Below are 24,329 nucleotides of genomic sequence, written 5' to 3'. Positions count from 1 at the left end.
CTCCCCTCCTCGACTTTCTCGGAGTTTCGCTCCAGCCTCAACGTAGCAAGTGGCTAGTTGTGGTTGCGGGGTGATGTTACCCCTGTGTGTGCTTTCTTTGTTCTCCAATCTTGAACTCCGCTGCGCCGGTAGTTCAGACTGCGGGGGGTGTTGGTGTATATATGTTAAGCCCATCTAGAGGCTCATGTACAGGTATTATATTACCCACCCTTGTAGGGTTTGGTGGAAGACACTCTGAATATTCCCTCTAGCAGAAAGCTCACACACCAAATGGGGTCTTGGGAAGGGAATTTACACTTGGGGTTCTTGTGGAAAAAATATTTACAAAGTGATGTGGACTACAAAAATTACGATGGGTGGCCCTTGTAGTATAAGTGGAGAAAAGTATCGTGTCAAGATAAATCTTTTGTAACCAACCTTATGTCCAGTTTCATATCTGAGGCCCCAGTCATGCAAATGTACCGGCTTGGGCAGTGCTGCGTACCATATAATGTTGTTGCCCATCTTATAGCAGAAAACCGAACCTCACTTTCCTCCTTTAAGAAAAATTCATAACAAGAATTTAAGATCAGACAACTACATAAAGTTCAAGTTAAGAGCATAGCATCCATTGGATTTAGGCCCTTAGAGGTAAAAAGATATTGCAATTTGGGAATGATGCAATAAAAAATATGATGCTGGAGGCCCATGTATCCATAAGAGTTCCAACTATCATAAAACCACAAGAATAAATAGCCACCCCATAAAAACTCCCCATACAGAGTATGACCATTGACCAAAGGAGCCATCAGTGATAACTCCCTATACAGAGTATGACCGATTCACATGCTAAGAACACATCATTGTCATTTTTCTTAAGAAAATGTGGAGGAGAATTGCTCCAATGATGAGATCTAAATTCGGATTTCAAGTCATAGTTGAAGGATCAATATGTGACTTCTTACAGAGGTGACCACGCATCCTGAAAAAGACAGATAAATGTGAGACTAGTGTGGACAACATGCTGGTAAGTCCTCCAGTATGAGGCTACCAACATAAGGACCCTTACAGTGTTTCCCCCCCAAATGTATGGGCCTATGAATTTGTTCACAAAAATAAAAAGACCCAGTGTATGGCAGCAGTGTCCCCGTACAGGTAAGAGCCAGTTTCCGGGTACCATTTCTCGACCATTCAGGCAATGCACTCATGACGTCTCTCCCCTTGGATCGAGCTTTTGAACAAAAAACAAGAATCCAAAAACTTGCCGTGGACTGTTAAAGAGATGGTCAGAAATTGTTTGAGAGCAGTTCTTTGAATTTCTAACATGTTTATGCATCAAAATAGTAGTAGTTAAAGAGATGGTCAGCAAATCAATCTGATTGGTGGAGCTGAGGTGCTTCTATATTTGTATGAACTTGGTTGTTTGGCATATCACTGGCACACATTATATTAGTAATAGCTTTACAACTGGTTCATGATTTTTTATCTATTATTAAACTAAATACAGCATGGAGTTTCCTGTACTTTCCTAAAGCAAGGACTCAGATTTTGATATTGCAACTCTCACACTAAAGGTAATTATATCTGCATTCACAAACTATCACCAATAATGACACCATCTATGTAATCGTGATGATAAAGGCTTAGCATGATAGTAATTTGAGAAGCTATGACGAAAAGAACAACTTTACCGCTTCACAATTTTCCAGAAGAAGCACCTCAAGATTCTTCAGTACTATCATTGAAGCACCCTGATATCAAGGCCAAGAAAAAGACAATGAAGATAAAAGATAGTTCTCCAATTAAAGCTGGGGAGACATAAGATGCATAGAAATCATGGTAGAGTCATGAACTCATGATGCAGTAAACAGAATAACAAACTATGCAAGAATGTTATAAATGAAAACCTAATATCCACTTGGTATTGGTTCTGTTCTGGATGGTGGCAAATCTGTGTTTTTAGGTTGTCTATTCCTAAGGTGCATGCTAGAGTGTCCTGCTAGATGAACCAACTGCATTATAACGTATCGAAGCTCACATATTACTTGTGAGCAATCGTATGAAGCCTTGCCAATACACAATATGAAATGCCATTGGATTGATGTATAATTTTGAATCCTAAGTATTAACAAAGCAATTCATATTAATTAATCAAGTAAGGTTAAATATGAACTTCACATCCAAAAAATTCCCCTTAATTGACCTGGATGCCAAAGGCGTAACAAGTCCATACTAAACCTTTTGGAGGCACAGACCAAAGCTTAAACAAGTCATTGCTGCCAATCCAGCACATAGCTTGATTGTAGCAAGTTTTTGACCATGAAGCATTACAATTTGTCCATGTACTGAATTGACAATAAGCTAGCATTTCAAGCTGTATCAACCACCAAAATAATTGGCTGTACAGAATGATCAATTGATTAAATTTCAAAATCATCACTGCAAAAATCTTCAGTAGGTCATGAAAGCACACTTTGGAGAAAGCAACATGCCCTTAAGAGTTACCTTATATGCTGTAGCAAGGGATGTAGTCGCCTCCTGAATCGTCAGACGAAGAGATTGATCCTCCAGTCTCAAAGCAGTAAAGAGTCTTATAGCCATGTCAGTTTTATCGCTGCAGTGGAATAGAGTTGCAAAAAATCATTCATTAGAACGCAATGAAATGAGAGCCATGAAAGTTTAAGAAAATATCATGCCTGAATAAATTTGGCATTCGAGAAGCCAGCAAACCGATAGCCTGGTATGCAAATATTTTGGTATCTCTACCTGTAGAATCTGGAGAGAAAATCAACGAACTGTTCAATATTTCTCCATTCAATATCAGAAACTTAGTCATCAAAAAGATCCTACTCCCAAGTAATTGATGCGGGAGTGGGGGAATCAAAGATAAACCACATTTAGATGAATAGAAAAGGCAGATAAGTAGTTCAAAGACCTGTCTCTGTAGTGGAAGAACCATCAAGGGAGCGCAATATTCCACTAAGGATAACTGGACCAATTAACTTTAGCTGGTCGGTTACTGCCTAAATTATTACACCATTCATATCAGTTTAAAATATGGTAAAATAATTAGCATAGGTGGCAAAACTAAAAGCTTGAACAAAATAAGCCACTAATGCTAAAAATTAAGCTATTCGTTGTTAGAACATGCAAAGTACACATACATGTTTGAAAACCCAGACAGTGAACTCCATTCCCAACTGCTTCAGCCTTGAAGTAGTTCCACTTCCTACAGGCATAGAGGTACAATGAAAGATAAGATGAATTAACGAACAAACATAAATTGTGAAGTTAATTATTGCCCTGTTGTAACAGCAAAAAGGATGGTTCTAATAATAAATTAAATGTAAGCTGGAGAAATAGAGTAATTGGTAATAGGTTCACAGGAAAACGAGTTCACAGCAATAATAATGAAGATCAATTAGTAACTCATCAAGGCCAATGAAACTGCTTTACGAACCAAGATGAGCATGATCCTTGAGTAGAATAGCATGTTGTGTTAGACAATGCAGTTTATTTCATATGACTAGGGGAGACAAACAAACAAAACAAGGTACAAACATTAACAAATGAGATGCAGTTTATTAATGATATATAAATATTAAATATGGAAAGACTACAGTTGCCAACAACAGAGTTTATTAAAATGCAACAATTGGATAACACAAGGGACAAGACCAATTAGACACAAAAGAAAAGTAAGGGGTAAAGGGATACAAAAGTGGACACCATAGATGCAGCCAAAGATACATTGAAGTGTGTGTGGAAATGCATTCGCTGCAGCAATTGATCGGCAGAAAACACCCATAAGCCGCATACGCAATGAAGCATGTGCTGGGGAAACTTTCAGCTCTGCAGCTATATATTCTGCACCCACGGAACCTGCCTCACCAGAAAACATTATCAGATAGCAAGGCTCGAAACAGAATATTTATACACAAATTGAGAGAGAGCAAAAGCAAAGGGGTTGAAATTGAAACCACATCGATCAAGATCCTAAAAAGTAGAAACTGCATACCATTGAACAGTGTGAACAGTTTCTTGATGAGGTTGGGATCTTCTAAATTCACAGTTGAAACTTTGCGCTTTAACAACTCCTCTCCTTTCCTAGAAACTGATTCTTGACTACGTTGAAACAGTGGTTAGCATCATTGTCGATCCACATAAAAATTCCGATATATTTTAGACAAAATTCTGAAATGGAATACCTATCTGAAGCAGCAGATAAATAAAGCGGGTAGACAATCTCAGGTGCAAAGTTCATAGCTTCAATGACATTCAATATTCCTAGCTGAAGAGATTGAACAAAAAATTCAACCATGAGAAGGCCAGGTGCATTGTGCAGGCAGTACACTCAACAACTAAAATGTGTATGTGCGCTTGTCCAGTGCAGACATGATTACACATTTTTTGTATTACCTTTCTTGATGCAAGTATGTCGCCTTTTAGTGGTAGTTTTCCAGTAACACGATCTGATTGTGCAACTGAAAGTCCTGATGGACATCCAATACTGTAGAATTTGACAGCATTCAAATATCCAAGTCTCAAAATTTGTTCTGTACATTTTACTCAATTTAGCAAGGAATACATACCCCTGAGATGGTCTTTGATACAATAATGTATGGAAGCAGAAGTCAGCAAATACTAGACCGTCATTGGATTCAGTTATTGCTTGATATTTTGAAGCAATAGCGTCATCCACCTTATGTATGTTACATTCACTGATAGCCTGGCCGACAATAGAAGAAAATTCAGAAGGGAAAAATGCTCAAGTGCTATAGAATGTACGCACACCAGGGCAAAAAGGCAGATAAAATACTTCACAGCTTGTTAAAATGCGATCACTCCAGTAGGGACATGACAAACCTTTGTCACAAGTCTCAAGATGATCCCTTGATGCTGAGCTGGAACATTTGATATATTGGTCAAGAAATCAGGCGCAATGTTTCCTTTCTCCTGGTACAAAGCGGTAAGCGGATACAGTTATCTTTTGCAGAAATGGTGAAGCAGCTCTAGATAAAATTAGAGATTAACAAAGGTGTTGTGTATATGTGAGCCCATGTATAGAGGCCCATCTAGAGGCCCATGTATAGGATCTATATATCCCACCCTTCTAGAGTTTGAAGGAATACATCCATTATTTCCCTCCTCCATGGTATCATTAGCCTAGGTCTCTCATCTCTCTCCTCTTTCCCGAGCTGCCAGCAGCAGCCGCCGCCGCCGGCTCATGGCCGGCCGGCCGCCTGCGCCGCCGGCCTCCTCCTCCTTCTCCCATCCCCTCTCCTCCTTCCCTCCCCTTCCCTCTTCCTCCCCTGTTCCGGCCGCCACCTTCCCTGCTCCGGCCGTTTGGCCCCGATCCGCCGGCGCCGGGTACACTGCCTCGGCCGCTGCTGGGATCCCGGCCGGCCCTCGCGCCCCTGCGAGATCCCGCCGCCACCCTCCGTGTCCACGGCTCCCGCGCTCGCAGCCCCTGCCCCAGCAGCACCACCGCCGCCGCCGCCGCCGGTGGTGCTGCTGGGGCAGGGGCCGCGAGCGCGGGAGCCGTGGACACGGAGGGCGCTCTTGCCTCTGCTCCTCTGTTCCAAGCGCCACGCACGTGGCCTGCCTCTGCCGCCGCCCAGCAAGACGACGGGCCCGGCCTCCCGGAGCGCGCGCGCCACGGCGTCCGCGTCCCGCAAGTCGGCCATGTGGACGCCGACGTCGCCGCGGCCGGACTCGCGCTGGATGGCGGCGCGCGCCTTCTTGAGGCGGCCGAGGTTGCGGGCCAAGATGGAGATCCGCGCGCCCTCCCATGCCGCGGCCGTGGCCATGGCGGGCCCAATGCCACTGGACCCGCCCGTGATGCTCCTCCTGCTGGTTCCGCCCTGGTTCAGCCCGTGGCCATGGCGAGCCCGATGCCGCGCCTCCTGACCAGCAGCTCGCGGCACTCCAGCTGGCTGCTGCCCTGGGCGCCACCGCCCCGGCTGGCTCCTGCCCTGCCGCCCCTTGGCGCACGCCGGCCGCCGCCCCTGCCGCCAATCCTCTGGCCGCGCATGAGCGCGCGCAAGAGATGCTGCGGGACCTCGAGGCCAAGCTCGTCCAGGCCGCGCGGGCGCACACCGCGTAGGCCGCGCAGGCCGCCGTCGCGCCCGCCGCGCACGCCCCGCAGGCAGTCGTGCCATGCCCGCCGCCCACACTGCGCAGGCCGTGCGGGCCGCCACCTCCCTCGCCCCGCGCACGCTGCGCAGGCTGTCGCGCCCGCCGCGCGGGCCGCTGCCTCCCTCGCCGCCGCGCAGGCCGTCGCGCCCGACGCACACGCCGCGCAGGCCGTCGCGCCCGCCGCACAGGTCGTCGCGCCCCGGGACCCCACGCGGGCCGCTGCCTCCCTCGCCGGCGTAGGCTGCCGCCCCCAGCGCGTGGCTGCCCCAGGGCGCCGCCGCCGCCCCGGCCGCCGGATCCGCCTTTCCTGCTGTGCCGCCCCTGCCTACGCCCGCGACGGCCGCGCTGGTGATGGCGCGCTTGCCCGCGCCCGCGGTTGCGCCGTTCTGGACCCCGCCCGCTCAGCCCAACCAGCAGCCGACCTGGCCTGGGGGGTGGGACCAAGCTGCACTGGCGCAGTCCTTCAGCGCCATGGGGCTGACGCCGCCGGTCAGGACCGATTGGATCGCCGACTCGGGTGCCTCCTTCCACACCACCCCAGATGTCGGTATCCTCTCTACTGTCCGGCCCCCACACCCCTCTTGTCCTCCTTCCATCATGGTTGGTGATGGGTCTTGCCTTTCTGTCACCGCCGTGGGTTCTGCTCCTGGTTCTTTTCGTCTTCCCAATGTCCTTGTTGCTCCTCAGATGGTTCATAACCTTCTTTCCATTCGTCAGTTTACAGCTGACAATTCTTGTTCCATCGAATTTGACTCTTCTGGCCTCACTGTAAAGGATTCGGCCTCCCGGTGTCCGCTCCTCCGGTGTGACAGCACGGGGCCCTTTTACACCCTTCGCCTTCCGTCTTCCGCTACACCACTTTCGCCTTTTTCTTCGTCTGCCGCTTTTGCTGCGACGCCGTCTTCCACCACCTGGCACCGCCGTCTTCCACCACCTGGCACCGCCGTCTTGGTCACCCTGGCCGCGACGTTCTGGCTCAGCTCAGTCGTAGTACCGATGTTCCTTGTACTAGGGCTCCTGCTGAGCACCTCTGCAATGCGTGACAGCTTGGTCGCCATGTTCGACTTCCCTTTTCTTCTTCTTCGCATGCGACGCATGCCTTTGATCTTGTTCACTGCGACCTGTGGACATCTCCTGTACTCAGCATGTCTGGCTACAAATACTATCTAGTCGTGGTCGATGATTTCTCACACTACTCTTGGACTTTTCCTTTGCGCACCAAGTTTGAGACCTTCCCCACTCTCTTCCACTTTTTTGCCTGGGTGTCCACTCAGTTCGGCCTCACCGTTAAGGCCGTCCAGTGTGACAACGAGCGTGAGTTTGATAACTCCACCTCCCGTTCCTTCTTCCTCTCTCGGGGTGTTCAGCTGCGTATGTCTTGTCCGTATACCTCTCCTCAGAACGGCAAGGCTGAGCGGATGATTCGCACGACGAACGACGTCGTGCGCATCCTTCTGATCCAGGCCTCTCTGCCCCCGCGCTTCTGGGCTGAGAGCCTCCACACCGCCACCTACTAGCTCAACCGCCTTCCGTCCACTGCTTCTCCTGCTCCCACTCCACACCACGCTCTCTTCGGTACCCCTCCTCGCTACGACCACCTTCAGGTCTTCGGGTGTGCGTGTTACCCTAACACCTCCGCCACTGCTTCTCACAAGCTGGCGCCCCGCTCGACTCGTTGTGTGTTCCTTGGTTACTCCCCTGACCATAAGGGGTACCGATGCTTTGACCTCACCTCTCGTCGCGTTCTGATCTCCCGACACGTCGTGTTTGACGAGTCGGATTTCCCCTACAACACCTCCTCCACACCTTCTCCCGACCCCGAGTTGGAGTCCCTGTTTCCGACTGACCCGGTGGTTTAGCCACCGTTACCTATCTGTTCTTTCCCTGCAGGTTTTCCCGGTACACCGGCACCGCTTCCGGTGATCCATGCTGCGCCAAGCGCGGCCCCAGTGCCCGCTGTCGCGCCACGCGCGGCCCCCAGACCTCCGGTCGTGCCGCGCGCGGACCCGATGTCTCCTGCTGCGCCACGCGCGGCCCCGGTGCCTCCCCTGCACCTGCGCGGTACGCTCAGTCGGTGCAGGTGTACCGGCGTCATTCGGCGCCGACATCGGCGCCGCCGCGGTACGCTCAGCCGGTCCAGGTGTACCGGCGTCGTTCGGCGCCGACACCGGCGCCGCCTCCGGCTCCGGAGGGTCCTGCGGCGCCTACACCGGAGCCGCCGCCGCCGCCGCCTCCTCCGGCTCCCTCTCGAGCCGAGCCGGCGGTGTACCACCCGCCAGTCATCCATCGGGATCCTCGGCATATCCATCCCATGGTGACTCGGCGGATGGCGTCTCAGGCCGCGACTCTCCGCCACCGAGGGAGAGCCGCGGGTCTCTCTGGTACCCTCCTCTGTCCGCGACGCCTTGGCGGATCCTCACTGGCGTCGCGCGATGGAAGAGGAGTACGCGGCTCTTCTCGCCAACCAGACATGGGACCTCGTGCCGCGTCCGTCTGGTTGCAATGTGGTGACTGGCAAGTGGATCTGGACGCATAAGCGTCAGGCTGACGGCACATTGGAGCGCTACAAGGCTCGCTGGGTTCTTTGAGGGTTCACCCAGCGGCCTAGTGTGGACTATGATGAGACCTTCAGTCCAGTGGTGAAGCCTGCTACTGTGCGCACGGTCCTCTCACTTGCGCTCTCTCGCTCTTGGCCTGTGCACCAGCTGGATGTGAAGAATGCCTTTCTTCACGTTACTCTGTCAGAGTCTCAGAGACAGTCTACTGCTCTCAGCCAGCGGGATTTGTGGATTCCAGTCGTCTGGACATGGTTTGCCGGCTCAACAAGTCTCTCTATGGTCTGAAGCAGGCTCCGCGGGCTTAGTATTCTCGGTTCGCCACGCTCTTGCTGATATTAGGGTTCACCGAGACCAAGTCTGATACATCTCTCTTCATCTACCGCCGTGGGGATAAGACTGCATATCTGCTGCTCTATGTCGATGACATTGTGCTTACAGTCTCCAGTCAGCAGTTGCTTCAGAGTGTCATCTCTCTGCAGCAGGAGTTTGCCATGAAGGATCTTGGTCAGCTCCACCACTTCTTGGGCGTCACTGTTGAGCCTCGCCTGTCTGGTCTTCTCCTTCACCAGCGGCAGTACGCACTTGATATTCTGGAGCGGGCTGGGATGACTGACTGCAAGCCCTGCTCCACTCCTGTCGACACTCAGGCGAAGCTGTCTGCTGATCTGGGTGATCCAGTGGCTGATCCTACTGCCTACCGGAGTCTGGCTGGCGCTTTGCAGTACCTCACCTTCACTAGGCCGGACCTCACCTAAGTTGTTCAGCAGGTCTGTCTCCATATGCATGATCCCCGGGAGTCACACCTTGCTGCGCTGAAGCGTCTCCTCCGCTACGTCCGTGGCACTGTGGACCTCGGCCTGGTTCTTCACCGCTCGTCCTCTGCTGAGCTGGTTGACTACACCGACGCTGACTGGGCGGGCTGTCCGGACACTCGCCGCTCCACTTCCGGCTGCGCCGTCTTCCTGGGCGGCAACCTGGTCTCCTGGTTATCCAAGCGGCAGCCGGTTATCTCCCGCTCCAGTGCCGAGGCGGAGTACCGTGCTGTCGCTAACGGCGTGGCGGAGGCGTCCTGGCTACGACAGCTCTTGGCGGAGCTCCACAGCCCGCTCGCCAAGGGCACGCTCGTCTACTGCGACAACGTCAGCGCCGTGTATCTCTCCACCATCCCCGTCCAGCACCAGCGGACGAAACATGTGGAGATCGACCTGCACTTCGTGCACGACAGGGTCGCCATCGGCGATGTTCGGGTACTCTATGTCCCGACTACCTTCCAATTTGCCGACATCTTTACCAAGGGACTACCCTCCTCGACCTTCTCGGAGTTTCGCTCCAGCCTCAACGTAGCAGGTAGCTAGTTGTGGATGCGGGGGGTATTTGCCCTTTGTACTCTCTTTTTGTCCAGTCTTTAACACCGTTGCGCCGGTAGTTCAGACTGCGGGGGGTGGCTTTTTTGTTGTCCAGTCTTGAACACCGCTGCGCCGGTAGTTCAGACTGCGGGGGGTGTTGGTGTATATGTGAGCCCATATATAGAGGCCCATGTATAGGATGTATATATCCCACCCTTCTAGAGTTTGGAGGAATACATCCATTATTTCCCTCCTACAAAAGGAAAAGAGAATACCTCTGTTGGCAGGCGTTCAAACGCCATCTCAATATATACAACACAGAAGTTTCGGACAATTGTTGAGGAAGCAGATTCTGTATAAATCTTCCATAAATCCAGCATCGGCAGTGGAATCTCAGCCCTGTGCTTCACCCTTTTGTTAATGTGGCTGAGAATTTCCATAACCTGACCAAATCAAAAAAAAAATGGTATCACACTTATTAACATCAATCCATAAAGCATGCATACAACATCAAAAAATAGCTATATGTTCCATTACCAGAGGGCAGCCACATGTAGTAACACTACTGAGTAACAGGGCAGAACCTGAACGGGTTTAGGATACTATAAATCAACGTTTAGGTACTCCTCAAATGCAGGATATTAGAAAGAACAGTGTAGAACACCACCATGGGTGTTCTAACTGTGTAAACTGCTAATGGTAGCTGAGGATATGCAACTCTTGCGAGCCCATAAATAGACCCAATTTTACAGATAAAAACTAATGTAAATGATTGCCGCAGGTAAAATTAAGTAGCAAACCCTCAGTCCAACAGCAGAAACTGAAATTTCATCACCGCGTGTGCAGTATGTGACATCCCGAAGGAACAAACTAATCTAACTGAAGAAGGAGAGCGCCACCCATGGCACCCACCGAAATTCAGATAGGGCAAGCGGCTGGAAGAGGAGGACGAGGCGCGGTCTGGTGCGCTTACGAGCTTGCGGACGGCAGGCACGGGGGAGGCGAGCGAGGTGATGGCGTAGGGGAGGACGCGGGCGAGCACCGGCGCGAGGCGGGCGTCGTCGGCGAGGGCCAGCCGCGTAAGCATCCGGTCCAGGGCGTCCAACCTCTCCGCGTCCGACTGCTCCGCGGGGGCCGGCGCGGGCGCGGCCGAGGGTGACGGCTGCTCCGCCATTTTCCGCGCTGGTGGGTGTTGGAGTCGCCGCCTCGCCGGCGTTCCCTTCTTCCGGCGCAAGAAGGTGAGCAGGGGAGTCGATGCTAGTCGGGTTCGAGTCCAACCCGTGCGAGTCGGACGGAACTCGTGCGTACCGGACCTGACCACCCGACCTGCTGGAGCTGGACTGTCTTCGTGATCTACGGCTGCGATGATGTCACCCTTTTTTCTCCCCTTAAAAGGCTCACTGAAAGCTTTGTTCATTTTTTTTTATGAAAATAAGATTTATTTTTTACAGTACACAGTACTATTCATACAATTAATGCTGGTACGTAAATTCTACCACTACGAGTATCTTCGGAGACTGAGCTAACAAATTCTTGAGATTAACGAAGTTGCCATAGACATGGTGCTGTCAACGAAAATGTTGTCTATTACTGAAAGCATAATGCCATTAAAACCAAAAATATTTCCTACCATTGAAAGCATGATATCGTCAAAATCTAAATTTGCCCGTATGGGGAGTCTGACCCAGGATCTAAGGTGCTGCCGAGATAATAGTAATCACTGGACGGTCCTTTCGTTAAATAAAATTTATTCATATTATCAAAGAAAAGAAAACTTTATTTTTCTCGTGATGAAAACGTGAAAGATGATAATTCCAGGCTGATTTCTCCTTCCAAGTTCTCAGTAGAATTCTCTATTCATGTTATGAAGCACGTGCAGCATTTCTCCTCGCTGTATATGCTTGTATGCTTCGAGTCTTGTTCAACCTATCATGCTTCAGTCGATGGTGTAGGCGATGTCCCTGAGCACCTCGGCATGCTTGTGCCACAGCGACACGAACACGTCCACCCCTCCCGCCTTCCCCAAGCCGGGGATCAGCACCACCACCCCGTCCAGCGGGGAATGCGCCGGCAGGATCCCAGCGAGCCGTCCGCCGCACCCGAAATCCAGCCGGTGGAGCTCCAGGTGAAGCCAGCTATCGGCCGCCACGTCCGGCAGCAGCACGTTGTCCTCGTCCCCGACCGCGGGTTCCAGCTCCTCGCCGCCGTGCAGCGCGCCGAAGTCGATGAACGACTGGAAGTACCGGCGGTCCCGCGAGCGGACGCCTGCCCGGACCAGCGCCGCCGCGTCGGCGAGGCTGCCGCGATCCAGGTCCCGCGCGCTCGTCCCGGCGCTCGCCGTCAGCACGGCGTTGCCGAAGAACCCCCTGGGCAGGGAGTCCGCCCCGGCGAGCCGCGTGCGGCCGTCCACCGTGACGTTCAGCGCCGTGCGCGCGGGGTCGGCGGCGCGGCCGCGCGCCGCGGTGATCTTCCGCCAGAGGTGCGCGGACACGGTCTCGAAGGTGGTGTACTTGCTGTGCGCGCGGGCCTTGAGCTCGGCGACGAGCTCGCCCGTGAAGTGCAGCATCAGGTTGGCGATCTCGGAAGGGTGGACGCGGGCGGGGGGGAGCCGCCGGGCGGCGTCCCGGGGCAGGAACTCGGCGCCGCGGTGCTCGAACTCGCACCGCGGCGGGCGGCGCGGGACGACGGCGCCCGGCCCGTACGGCACGGGCGGGCGGTCGACGAGCCCCGGCGGCGCGCCGCCGGAACGGACGGCGTCGGCCCACGCGTGGAAGAAGGTGGACATGGAGTAGCCGTCGGCGGCCTGGTGGTGCGAGGACGAGGCGACGACGAGGCCGCCGCACGCGAAGCGGTTTATCTGGAGCAGCAGCACGTGCGGCGTGGCCGCGTCGACCGGCGGGTGCAGGCGCTCGAGGTCCCGGGACGGCGCGAGCGGGAGGTGGTCCGCGAGCGGCGAGGACACCGCGGCCTCCACGACGAGCGCTCCCGCGCCGCCCTTGCCCATGAGGAAGAACGGGCGACGGTGGTCAGGGTGGTGCTCGAGGCGGCGCGCGGTGAGGAGCAGGAAGCGCGGGAGGGTGTCGGCGAGCGCTGCGAGGAGCGCGGCGCTGGTGGGGTTGGGCGGGGCGTAGGCGAAGAGGACGGTGACGTGGTAGGCCGGCGCGACGAGGTCGAAGACGGTGGGCGGCACCTCGGCCGACGGCGGCGGCGGGATGACGAACGTCCGCTGCACCTGCACGTCCATGCTAAGCGTTTGATCGTGCACGGGGCTGTGAGCGTATGCATTGTGACTGCCGATGGGTGCTGGTCTATATATAGAAAGTTTCCACGCCGGTGTATCAAAGTGTGTAAATGCAACCGGTTTGGAGTGGCACTGTACGTGTCAAGGTCGCCGGGCGTGCATCGATCTGTGGATCCTCGTAAATGCGTACGTGTGGGCAATGGTTGACAAGTTGAGAGCTTAGCCGGATGGAATGGTAGGGTGTGAGAGGATGAGCATGCAAGCGTCACCTGAGGACTCGAGTGTGTGCTTGGTGTTTCGGCCGTACGCGCCCTTGGTCCACGGCGCAGCTGGGCAAAGCATGCAGTCTCATTTGCACGGGGGACAACTTGTCTAGGCTACGTTCAGAGGTTGAGCAGCGTCAGTCAGACTTGTGTTGGACATGCATGGCGTCGCTCGACCGTCGACGACGACTGAACGGGAGGAAATGCTGAACAAACTACCTCAGTCCTCAGGGCTCAACTGAACTGAACTGAAGGCCGTTGTTGACTTATTTGACTCTTCTCCGCCCATCGTCCTGTTGGGCTGCACCAAACTAAGGCCCCGTTTGGTTGGCAAAAAAAAGTTTGCTGCAGTAACTGTCACATCGAATTTTCGGACATATGCATAAATATTAAATGTAGATGAAAAAAATAATTAATTACACAGTCTAATTGATTAGCACGAGATGAATCTTTTAAGTCTAATTAATTTATAATTGGACATTATTTGTCAAATAACAATGAAATGTGCTACAGTAACTTTACACCCCAAAATCGCGAACTGGGCCTAACGGACTCCCTCCATCGTCTCGTCCACCGTTGGTTAAATTCGGCCCAATAGAACGACGGGCCTCCATCTCCGTCAGTCACGCGGCCCACCATCATCTCATTCTCAGTCAGCCAGCCACGCAGCGTGGCCTTCACAAATGTTATCTGGGCCTCCTATGCAACAAACTCACGTCTTTCCCGCCTGCGCGTTAATAAGAGAGAGTTTCACCCTTGTTTTCTTTTGTTTTACCCGATGGAAGGAATATCCGAAGGTTCCGACGGAAACATTTCCTATCCTTATTTGGATTCTTAAAGAAACACCAAGTTGCCGTTCCTTGCCCTGCAATGCAAGGTCCTATCTTGGTCAACAAGCTCAAACAACTTGCCATGTTACCATCTTCAGGCCCCGTTTAGTTCCCACCCCGTAAACACAAAAACGCAAAATTTTGCGAAAGAATTTTGCTAATTTGAGGTACTAAATGAAGTCTATTTACAAAACTTTTTGCATAAATGGGCTGTAAATCGCGAGATGAATCTAATGAGCCTACTTAATCCATGATTTGCAACAGTGATGCTACCGTAACCATCCGCTAATTATTAATTAATCATGGATTAATTAGCATCATTAAATTCGTCTCGCGATTTACAACTCATCAGTGCAAAAAGTTTTGTAAATATACTTCATTTAGTACTTCAAATTGGTAAGATTCTTTTGCAAAAAAATTTTGCAAAAAGATTTTGCAAAAAGAACTTCTTCAGCGTACAAGTCTGGGTTGGATGCTGCAACATCCCCCCTCGAGATGCAGAGTATATAAAGCCAGCAGCCACACGTACTCTTCCCTCCCATCCACAGGAGGTCAACACAACAAAAGTTAGCAAGTCAACGGCAATGGCCATCCCAGAAATGCAAACCTCTGCACTATCCCTGCTGATCCTACTGCTTCCCATACTACTGTACATCTCCTATCACCTCGCAAGAACACTCACCAAGAAGAAACCCACCACGCATGGCCTCAAATCCCACCCTCTCCTCGGCCACCTCCCGGCGTTCCTCAGGAACCGCCACCGCTTCCTCGACTGGTCCACCGAGCTCATCGTCATCGTCGCCAGCCCGGACCAGCGGATGGGCTTCTGGATCCCCGGGATGCGGACGGGCATCGTCACCGCCAACCCCGCCGACGTCGAGCACGTCCTCCGCGCCAACTTCGCCAACTACCCCAAGGGCGAGCACGCCACCTCCATGCTCCGGGACTTCCTCGGCCGCGGCCTCTTCAACTCCGACGGCGACCAGTGGCTCTGGCAGCGCAAGAACGCCAGCCTCCAGTTCGCCACACGCTCGCTCCGCAGGTTCGTCGTCGACGTCGTGCAGGCCGAGGTCGCCAACCGGCTGCTCCCCCTGCTGCGGCGGAATAACGCCGCCGGCGGCGACGGCGATGCCGGCGTCGCTGTCCTCGATTTGCAGGACGTGCTCGAGCGGTTCGCGTTCGACACCATCTGCATGGTGGCGTTCGGGCACGACCCGGGCTGCCTCGCCGACGGCGGCACCCTGGCCGAGGCGAGGTCCGACTTCATGCACACGTTCGGCGAGGCGCAGGACCTCATCGTCGGCCGGTTCCTGGAGCCCATCGAGGTCTCATGGAAGGTCAAGAAGTGGCTCAACGTCGGCACCGAGCGCCGCCTGAAGAAGGCCATCGCTGAAGTCCACGCGTTCGCCATGGACATCGTCCGTGCCCGGCGCCGGAGCGCGTCGCTGGACGCCCGGGACGACGTCCTGTCGCGGTTCGTGGCGAGCGACGACGCCCACAGCGACGACGAGGCGCTCCGGGACATCGTGCTCAGCTTCCTCATCGCCGGGCGCGAGACGACTTCGTCGGCGCTGACGTGGTTCTTCTGGCTCGTGTCGTCGCGGCCGGATGTGGTGGCGCGCATCGCCGACGAGGTCCGCGCGGTGCGCGAGTCCGCCGGCACGCGCGCCGGCGAGCCGTTCGGGTTCGACGCGCTGCGCGGCATGCCCTACCTGCACGCCGCGCTCACGGAGTCGATACGGCTGTACCCGCCGGTGCCAATCGACTCGCAGGCGTGCGCCGCCGCCGACACGCTGCCCGACGGCACGCACGTCGGCGCCGGCTGGTCCGTGACCTACAGCGCGTACGCCATGGGGAGGCTCGCGGCGATATGGGGCGAGGACTGCGCCGAGTACAGGCCGGAGCGGTGGCTCGGCGAGGACGGCGCGTTCCGGCCGGAGAGCCCGTTCCGGTACACCGTGTTCCATGCGGGCCCGAGGATGTGCCTGGGGAAGGAGATGGCGTACGTGCAGATGAAGTCGATCGTTGCGAGCGTGCTCGAAGAGTTCGTGGTCGACGTCAAGAAGGATGCCGCCGGCGGTGTGCCTGAGCACGTGCTCTCCGTGACGCTCAGAATGAAAGGGGGCTTGCCTGTGCAAGTGAGGAGAAGGGTGGTCCCTGGAGGTGCTGAATGATCAAGAACATCATCGGTTTCAAATTTCATACTTTCATGTCTCATTTGGGATTTGTAAATAGATTATGTTATGTCTATTTTACTCTTTTTTGAGTTTCATCTCTTGACTGTTAGGATAAACTCAACCAATAAAATGAATGCTTGGTTACTTAGGAGAAGTTACAAGGGAACATATTTCTCTCTTGATGGGAAAAAAAAAACAATGCACACATGTACAACTGAATAATGCCAGCAAAATTCCACTGCACACAGCCGCAATGTTGCACATATGGTTAGATCAGCAATTAGTATTCAAGTTCTCAGAAACAGCCATCACTTCCGAACAGGCCCAGAACTGTATAGATCAGTTTAACTGCCTTCTATCAGGTTCTTTTTGTCCCCAATAGACAGTTTTGTATCAAAAGAACTGGATTTGATCAATTGACATACATGTCTCCTACTTCTAGTTATGATAAGGTGAAGAATAGTCTGTGTAGTGCCTCTCATATTAATATATGGTCAATTACTCATTATGTTCATCAACTATATACAGATTGTATTATTTAGGCTAATGTCCTACACTACATGGGTGGAGTATCAACTGTCCTGCATGCCTAGTTCTGAGTGCTATGAGGAAGCAGACTGATTTTCTTACCTGCAGAACAATCCAAGCGTTACCAGTGAGTAGCTTCTAAAGAGAAAACTTAAAGCAGGAAGCAGATGGGTCCATACCAAGAGCATCATAGAATTGCTTGGAATTAGTTCATCAAAGCTCAACATTCTCGACCTTCAACAGTTGCATACCTAATTACCTCTGGATCCATCAGTCTGTGATTTCACATTTCAATGCCTGTCACTATGGACGAAAGTTTCTTTAGAGCAATCAAACCTATTTACCAATTATAAGAGATAAAGGGATTTTATTAATTGAGCAGAAACCGTGACCGAGAAACTAAGACAAGATCATTACCTTCAGACTTCAGTAGATAGAAGATCTCAATTGGATATCTTGTCATGCTAATAACACTGCCAGTCTTGAAATTCAGTGCTGGAGGAAATTATCTGTCAGCAATATTGATGTCGTGCTCAGTACCCAGTTCTGAAGTCAAATTCCAAATAACGGCCACACCTTGTTTCCAAAATCCAGGCAAGCCATGACTCCATGAGTCAAGAACAAACAAATCTCTGATCCAGTTGTTGTATGAACTGAAAATCCTTAGCATATAACTGCAAGACCCTATAGACCTCAAGGCTAACTGACTTAACTACATGCTGATCGAATAATGCCTTGTACCTAAACATTATCTCGAATTCATCCTGCTGAAATTCATTAGGAAGGATGCCCCTCCAGTTGCTTGGTTTTCCAATAGAACAAAAGCCATATAGCAGGGAAAGGAAGGTAACTGGGTCTAGCGTGTAGCCTTTGTTAGCCATCTCATCTTTCAAGTTCAGTGCTTTCTCAAGCATATTATGTCTACATAGGCTAAAGATGATAGCATTGAGTGCTGAAATCCTTGGGTCCAATCCATCAGAAACCATTTCCTTGAATACATCTAAAAGGGCACTCTTGTTATGAACCTTAACAGTGCTCCTATGGCTGGTTAGGTTGATTATACAATGCATACTATTTGTGAGCCCATTAACTAGATAATGCAACGTAACTTCACTAGGAGAGCAATGGTTAAGAAGCATGTTTTCAAAGTATGCAGCAGCTTTGATCACTTCATCTTTTTTAAACAGACTACCAATTATAATTGTATAGTGTATAACACTAGGAAATAGACCTGCAGACTGCATATTTTCAAACAAATCTTCTGCACTGTCCATATCACCTATCTTACAGTATCCACTTATTAGTGACGAGTATGTAACAGCATTTGGGCTGCATCTCCGCTTCATCATATCACATAAGAACCTAAGAGCTGCATTTATGTTACCTTGTTTAGCATAGCCATCAATAAGTGTACTATATGTAAACTCATCTGGAATACATCCGACCTTTCTCATGCTGCTCATGCACAGAATTGCCTCACTCATCATTCTGAACTTACAATATCCCTTTATCATAGCATTGTAGACAACTACATCAGGGCAGACACCTTTTTCCTCCATGAATTCAAATATTTTCCTCGCGTCATTGAGATTCTCACTCCTAATGAAACCATCAATCAAAGTGGTATACACATATTTATCAGGTTGGACATTTTGCTCAAGCATATCTGCAAGAAGGTTCTTAGCTGCAGGAAGCATCCGTTTCTTGCATAGACCACTAATCAGTACATTATATATGTTAGCATCAGGCATCACCTGTCTCTCTGCCATCTTCTCGCGGACCATCAAGGCCTCATTCACCTGCCCAGCAACAACAAGCCCATGAATTAATGCCCCAAATGTAATAACATCCGGAGTATGACCTCTTCCCATCATTTCCACAAGCAAATCCGATGCAACCATCACTTGTCCACTGATGCAGAAGCCGTGGATCAAAGGAGTATAGCTTAACTGATTCGGTTCCAACTCCCTCCTGATGGCCTCCCTCAAAAGCTGCACGGCCTGTCGAACATCGCCCGCCCGGCAAAACGCGGATATCAAAGTATTAAATGTGACCACATCCGGGTCACACCCACTTGCAAACATTAGCTTCAGAACAGCCATTGCCTGTGATGCTGACTGCCATTTGCACAGTGCATCAGTCAGAGTGTTGTAAACCTGAACACTGGGGCACAACCCTTTCACCCTCATTTCCTGAAGTAAGCACCCAATCTTGTCCAAATCACCTTTTCTCCCAAGCCAGTTGATAATAGCACCATATGTCACCACGGTTGGCAGGAATCCCTTCGTCTCCATATCGCCCAACAGCAGCAATGCCCTCCCAATGTCCCCCCGCCGGCAGTACCCGTCAATCAACACATTGTAGAACACGACGTGGGGAATGCACTCCGCGCCCCACCTCGCCTCAATCAGCTTCCTCCCCTCCTCCACCCTACCCTCCAAGCACAGCCCCCGGACCATCACGCAGGTGCTGTAGTTATCCGCGCCGCCGTCCTCTGCAAGCATTTCGTCATACAGCCTCCGGGCGTCCTCCCAGCGCCGGCGCTCAACGAGAAGCCTGAGCAGGCGGTTGCAGTGCCTCGGCTCCGGGAGCGCGCCGTGCAGCTCCCTGGCGCGCGCGCAAGTCTCGGCGGCCTTCCCGTCCAACCCGGCGTCCGCGTACGCCGCGGCGAGCGCGCCGAGGCTGGCGCGCGTGGGCGGCGCTGCGGGGGACATGGAGCGGAGCGTGGCGTCCGCGGCGTCGAAGCGGCGGGCGCGGGCGAGGAGGCGCAGCAGCGCGGAGTGGGCGAGCGGGGTCGGCGCGTCATGGTGGCAGCGGTGGTGGGCCCGGGACCAGGAGAGGAGCGAGAGGGCAAGGTCGGGGTCGGCGAGGGAGGAGACGGCGGCGGCGAGGCGCGCGTCGGAAAGCGGGGGCGGGAGGAGCGCGGCGAGGGAGCGGGACCAGGTCGGGTCGGTGGCGCGGGCGGCGAGGACGCGCGCGAGCGAGGCCGCGAAGGCCGGAGTGATGGGTGGGTCCGGGCTGGGGCGGCGGTGCGGGAGCGGGACGATGCGGGGCAGCTTGGACATGAGACTAGCGAGCGGCGGCGGACGGAGGGCGACAAGAGTTGACGCCTGACCGGCGGAAAGATTTTATCTGCTCCCACCGTCCGTCAAAAAATACGATCAAACTAGTTTAAATTTAATCAAATTTATAGTAAATAGTATTAGTATTTATTAGTTATATATTATATAACTAGTTTGAATAGATTTATTATTAAAAATATATTATATAGTTATATAATGCTACTTATTTTATATCATAAGTGCTATTATTTATATATAATTTTAGTTGAAATTCGTAATGTTAGACTTATCGAGAAGCAAAAATTGCACTTTTTTTTAATGAACGGAGGGAATACTTCATCATGGCGAGGTTGCGCTGCGAGCTCTCATGGCACATCCCACCGTTACGGAATGGGATAAGTCCTTTTTAGTCTTATTTCTGCTACTCTGTTTTTTATTTCGCTCGGACGTTAGTTGCAGTGTGGATTATATTTTTGAACAGCCATATGTATCAATCGATACAGAAGTTGGAATGTGTTTAACATATTCCCAATTCTAAAAAACATGTGATCACCAAACTTGACCAATTAGCAATTGCTACGTACATCAGCTGTTATTTGCAATCCAGAAAACCTGTGTGATTCCTGTTGGAGTAATGGGCTTGGCCCATTTATTCTAAAGCATTAAAAGAATTTAAAGCCCACTATTAATGCTAGGGAATCAATGTTTAATTCCGTACCGGGAATTGAGAAGGATCTCAACCGACTTAAAAGGTGGACTTCTTGTACACCACTTGTGAAGCCGGTAAGAGGAGGACGGTGAACCACACGCGCGCGCGCTCGCTCGCCTCGCCGGGCCGGGCCGGGCCGGGCCGGGCCGTGGCCGAGGCGAGGCGCGGCCGGACGGGCGGTGCGGTGCGGCGTGGCGCGGTGTGATGTGATGGCTATTTAGCAATTAATCGTGCGATTAAACGTGCAATTAAATATGTAATTAATGGCCATAACCGCATCACCTAAATGACTCTGATGGTGTCCAGGTTCAACGAACCTGAGCACCTGAGTCACTATATAAGGAGTGCCATTCCCCTCATCCATCCTGCACCAGAGCACTGAGGCAACTCGGCTCCTCTCTTCTCCCTCTCCAGTTGCAACAACTGAGTTCCCCAACGCTAATTTCTGCGCGCACAGAATTAGCGTGAGCAGGCCTCGATAGGCGGGCAATCAGGTTTTTGGGTAACGCTTTAGCGTGACTGCTCAAAAATACTAAGGCTTTGCCCGATTGTACGACTACTTCCTGGTGGACGAGCCGAACGACTACGTCGACTACATTCTGGTGGCCGAACGACTACGTCGACTACATCTTGGTGACCGTTCGTGGGACTGCACTGCGAACTTCTTCCTGCACCGATTTAGTTCGACTACTTCGACTGAGGCCAACCGAGTAGATGTCTACTCCAGTTGGTAACAGCGCAGCCAATGCCTCCGGCAACGGCCCCGCTTTAGGGTACTCCCTGAAACTTTGGTTATTTATATTGTTTATGCTTATATGTGTGATAAGTATAAACATGTTCACATATTTTATTTTACTCCTTAAAGTCATAGAAATATTGCTAGTTTATACATTTAATTTTGGAATTAAAATATACCGAAAATTGCCTAGATTTCTAACAATCCAAAAACCTGAGTGTGTTAATAGGCTTTCGGTATCTAGCTTTGCTGCATCAATCAAACCATCACCTTTTAATGGTTCAAATTACAAACGTTGGCAAGAGCGGCTTATACTGTGGTTAACATTATCGAGAGTGATCCATGTGAAAGAGGGTAAGCCTGAACAATTCTCTCCAGAGGAAGGGAGTGCGTTCGATGAGGCTGATATCCTCTTTCGAGGCTTGATCATTAGTGTTCTCGGTGATAACCTGGTGGATTCTTATATCCGGCTGCCAACTGGCAAAGCTTTGTGGGATGCTCTTGAGGCTCAATATGGAGTATCTGACGCCGGGAGTGAGTTGTATATCATGGAGCAGTTCCTTGAGTACAGGATGGTCGAAGACCGTTCTGTAGTGGAACAGGCTCATGAAATACATACTCTGGCAAAAGATCTCAAAAATTGCAGCAAAGAGTCCCCATGTGTGTTACCCAATAAGTTTGTGGCTGGAGGTATAATCTCTAAGCTGCCACCTTCTTGGAGGGACTTTGCTACTTCTCTAAAACATAAGAGACAGGAGTTCACAATAGATGGACTCATAGGGACTCTTGATGTTGAGGAGAAGGCGAGAGCAAAGGACATACGTGGGAAAGGAGTTGTTGGTGCTTCAAGTGCCAATCTTGTTCAGAAGAACAACTCCAACAAGAACAAGAAAAAGCCACCGCAGAACCAACCAAAGACTAAGAAGACAACCACTTTTAAGAAGAAGAAGAAGACGGGAGCTTGCTATGTGTGCGCTAGTACGGATCACTTTGCTGCAAAGTGTCCGAACCGCAAAGGCAACAACTCCGCCAACATGGTTATTAGCGAGCCTGGAGGAACTTCGGGGTACGGTAATTTATTACCTACTGTTCTTTCAGTCTTTGGTTCACCCGAGTGGTGGGTTGATACTGGTGCTAATATTCATGTTTGTGCTGATGCTTCTTTGTTCTCTTCTTACCAGACCGGCGGGACTTCCTCCTTGCTGATGGGGAACGGATCACATGCGCGTGTTCTTGGTGTTGGTACGGTAAATCTGAAGTTTACTTCGGGGAAGACCGTGCAGCTGAAGAACGTGCAGCATGTCCCCACCATCAAGAAGAATTTAGTCAGCGGTTCTCTACTGTGTAGAGATGGTTTCAAATTAGTCTTTGAGTCCAATAAATGTATCTTGTCTAAGTTTGGTACTTTTGTTGGAAAAGGTTATGAAAGCGGAGGTTTGTTCCGTCTTTCTTTGTCAGATGTTTGTAATAAAATTGCATACAATGTTATTAACGTTGATGAAACAAATGTTTGGCATTCGAGGCTTTGTCACGTTAATTTTGGTTGTATGATGCGCTTAGCTAATTTGAGCTTAATTCCAAAGTTCACTTTTGTCAAAAATTCTAAGTGTCATGTATGTGTTGAATCAAAACAAACTCGTAAGCCTCATAAGATCGCGGAGGCAAGGAGCTTGGCACCCTTAGAATTAATTCATTCCGATTTGTGCGAAATGAATGGAGTGTTGACAAAAGGTGGTAAAAAATATTTCATGACTTTGATTGATGATAGTACTAGATTTTGTTACATCTATTTGTTGAAGTCAAAAGATGAAGCTTTACACTACTTTAAAATCTATAAAGCTGAAGTAGAAAACCAACTTGAGAGAAAGATCAAAAGAGTTAGGTCAGATCGTGGTGGCGAGTATTTCTCAAACTTATTTACTTTATTCTGCGAGGAACATGGTATTATTCATGAGAGGACGCCTCCCTATTCACCTCAGTCAAATGGGGTTGCCGAAAGAAAGAACCGCACTCTAACGGATTTGGTTAACGCCATGTTAGATACAGCGGGACTTTCCAAGGAATGGTGGGGTGAGGCTATATTGACTGCATGTCATGTCCTAAACCGTGTTCCTACAAAGAATAAAGAGATAACTCCTTTCGAGGAATGGGAGAAGAAAAGGCCAACACTGTCATACTTACGTACATGGGGTTGTTTGGCAAAAGTGAGTGTGCCAATAACCAAGAAACGTAAGCTTGGACCTAAAACTGTGGATTGTATCTTTCTAGGTTATGCTATTCACAGCGTTGGATATAGATTTTTAATAGTGAAATCTGGAGTACCTGACATGCATGTTGGTACTATAATGGAGTCCAGAGATGCTACATTTTTTGAAAACATTTTTCCCATGAGAGATGAAACAAGTTCATCTAGGCAAGAGTTCATCAAGGATGATGGCTCTGCTGAGCCGATAGAACACAATGAACATACACTTGTAGAAAATTCTGAGGAGGATAACAATGATGCTCCGAGAAAGAGCAAGAGACAAAGGACTGTAAAGTCTTTTGGTGATGATTTCATTGTATACCTCATAGATGATACACCCAGAACCATTGAAGAGGCATATTCATCTCCTGATGCTGACTATTGGAAGGAAGCAGTAAGGAGTGAGATGGATTCTATTATGTCTAATGGAACCTGGGAGGTCGTTGAACGTCCTTATGGATGTAAACCGGTTGGATGCAAGTGGGTGTTCAAGAAAAAGCTTAGGCCAGATGGTACT

The 24,329-nt window shown here is 50.8% G+C and overlaps 4 protein-coding genes across 9 annotated transcripts in view; 1 reads left to right on the top strand and 3 right to left on the bottom strand.

Annotated features, from left to right (window-relative positions):
• Positions 1-11,304, bottom strand: part of LOC120663489 (proteasome adapter and scaffold protein ECM29-like) — a 32,666-nt gene extending 21,362 nt beyond the window's left edge. For 2 of the 4 annotated variants that reach the window (XM_039942315.1, XM_039942316.1), the window contains exons 1-14: positions 10,995-11,304; positions 10,297-10,464; positions 4,846-4,935; positions 4,572-4,708; positions 4,399-4,489; positions 4,188-4,270; positions 3,998-4,104; positions 3,709-3,861; positions 3,144-3,208; positions 2,915-3,002; positions 2,676-2,754; positions 2,485-2,593; positions 1,671-1,730; positions 418-536 (exon numbers count right to left, since the gene is read on the bottom strand). In XM_039942315.1, coding sequence (XP_039798249.1) covers positions 418-536; positions 1,671-1,730; positions 2,485-2,593; positions 2,676-2,754; positions 2,915-3,002; positions 3,144-3,208; positions 3,709-3,861; positions 3,998-4,104; positions 4,188-4,270; positions 4,399-4,489; positions 4,572-4,708; positions 4,846-4,935; positions 10,297-10,464; positions 10,995-11,195 — 1,550 coding nt within the window. In that variant the 5' untranslated portion in view covers positions 11,196-11,304. Of the gene's footprint in view, positions 1-417; positions 537-1,670; positions 1,731-2,484; positions 2,594-2,675; positions 2,755-2,914; positions 3,003-3,143; positions 3,209-3,708; positions 3,862-3,997; positions 4,105-4,187; positions 4,271-4,398; positions 4,490-4,571; positions 4,709-4,845; positions 4,936-10,296; positions 10,465-10,994 lie in introns of those variants that run through there. The other 2 variants (XM_039942317.1, XM_039942318.1) reach the window with 2 other exon arrangements.
• A 605-nt stretch (positions 11,305-11,909) lies between these two features.
• Positions 11,910-13,265, bottom strand: LOC120663497 (tryptamine hydroxycinnamoyltransferase 1-like). Its single transcript, XM_039942334.1, has one exon. The coding sequence runs from the start codon at positions 13,263-13,265 to the stop codon at positions 11,958-11,960; it is 1,308 nt and encodes a 435-aa protein (XP_039798268.1). The 3' UTR covers positions 11,910-11,957.
• A 1,641-nt stretch (positions 13,266-14,906) lies between these two features.
• Positions 14,907-16,676, top strand: LOC120663493 (cytochrome P450 94B3-like). The gene has a single exon (XM_039942324.1). It carries the CDS (start codon positions 14,940-14,942, stop codon positions 16,527-16,529), a length of 1,590 nt encoding a protein of 529 aa, XP_039798258.1. The 5' UTR covers positions 14,907-14,939; the 3' UTR covers positions 16,530-16,676.
• A 75-nt stretch (positions 16,677-16,751) lies between these two features.
• Positions 16,752-20,152, bottom strand: LOC120663491 (pentatricopeptide repeat-containing protein At1g52620-like). 3 transcript variants are annotated; one of them, XM_039942320.1, is made up of 3 exons: positions 17,478-20,152; positions 17,240-17,396; positions 16,752-17,162 (listed from the first exon to the last, which is right to left on the bottom strand). In XM_039942320.1, the coding sequence occupies exon 1, from the start codon at positions 20,123-20,125 to the stop codon at positions 17,675-17,677; it is 2,451 nt and encodes an 816-aa protein (XP_039798254.1). In that variant the 5' UTR covers positions 20,126-20,152; the 3' UTR covers positions 16,752-17,162; positions 17,240-17,396; positions 17,478-17,674. The 3 variants fall into 3 exon arrangements, with proteins under 3 accessions (XP_039798254.1, XP_039798253.1, XP_039798255.1); XM_039942319.1 differs by having other exon boundaries at positions 17,240-17,363; XM_039942321.1 differs by having other exon boundaries at positions 17,240-17,357.
• Between the last annotated feature and the right edge of the window lie 4,177 nt (positions 20,153-24,329).

Source organism: Panicum virgatum, chromosome 3N (genome assembly GCF_016808335.1).
Source record: "Panicum virgatum strain AP13 chromosome 3N, P.virgatum_v5, whole genome shotgun sequence".
In the NCBI taxonomy this organism is placed as follows: domain Eukaryota; kingdom Viridiplantae; phylum Streptophyta; class Magnoliopsida; order Poales; family Poaceae; genus Panicum; species Panicum virgatum.
Note: the sequence above shows the minus strand (reverse complement) of the source record. Positions and strands in the feature narration are given on the sequence as shown.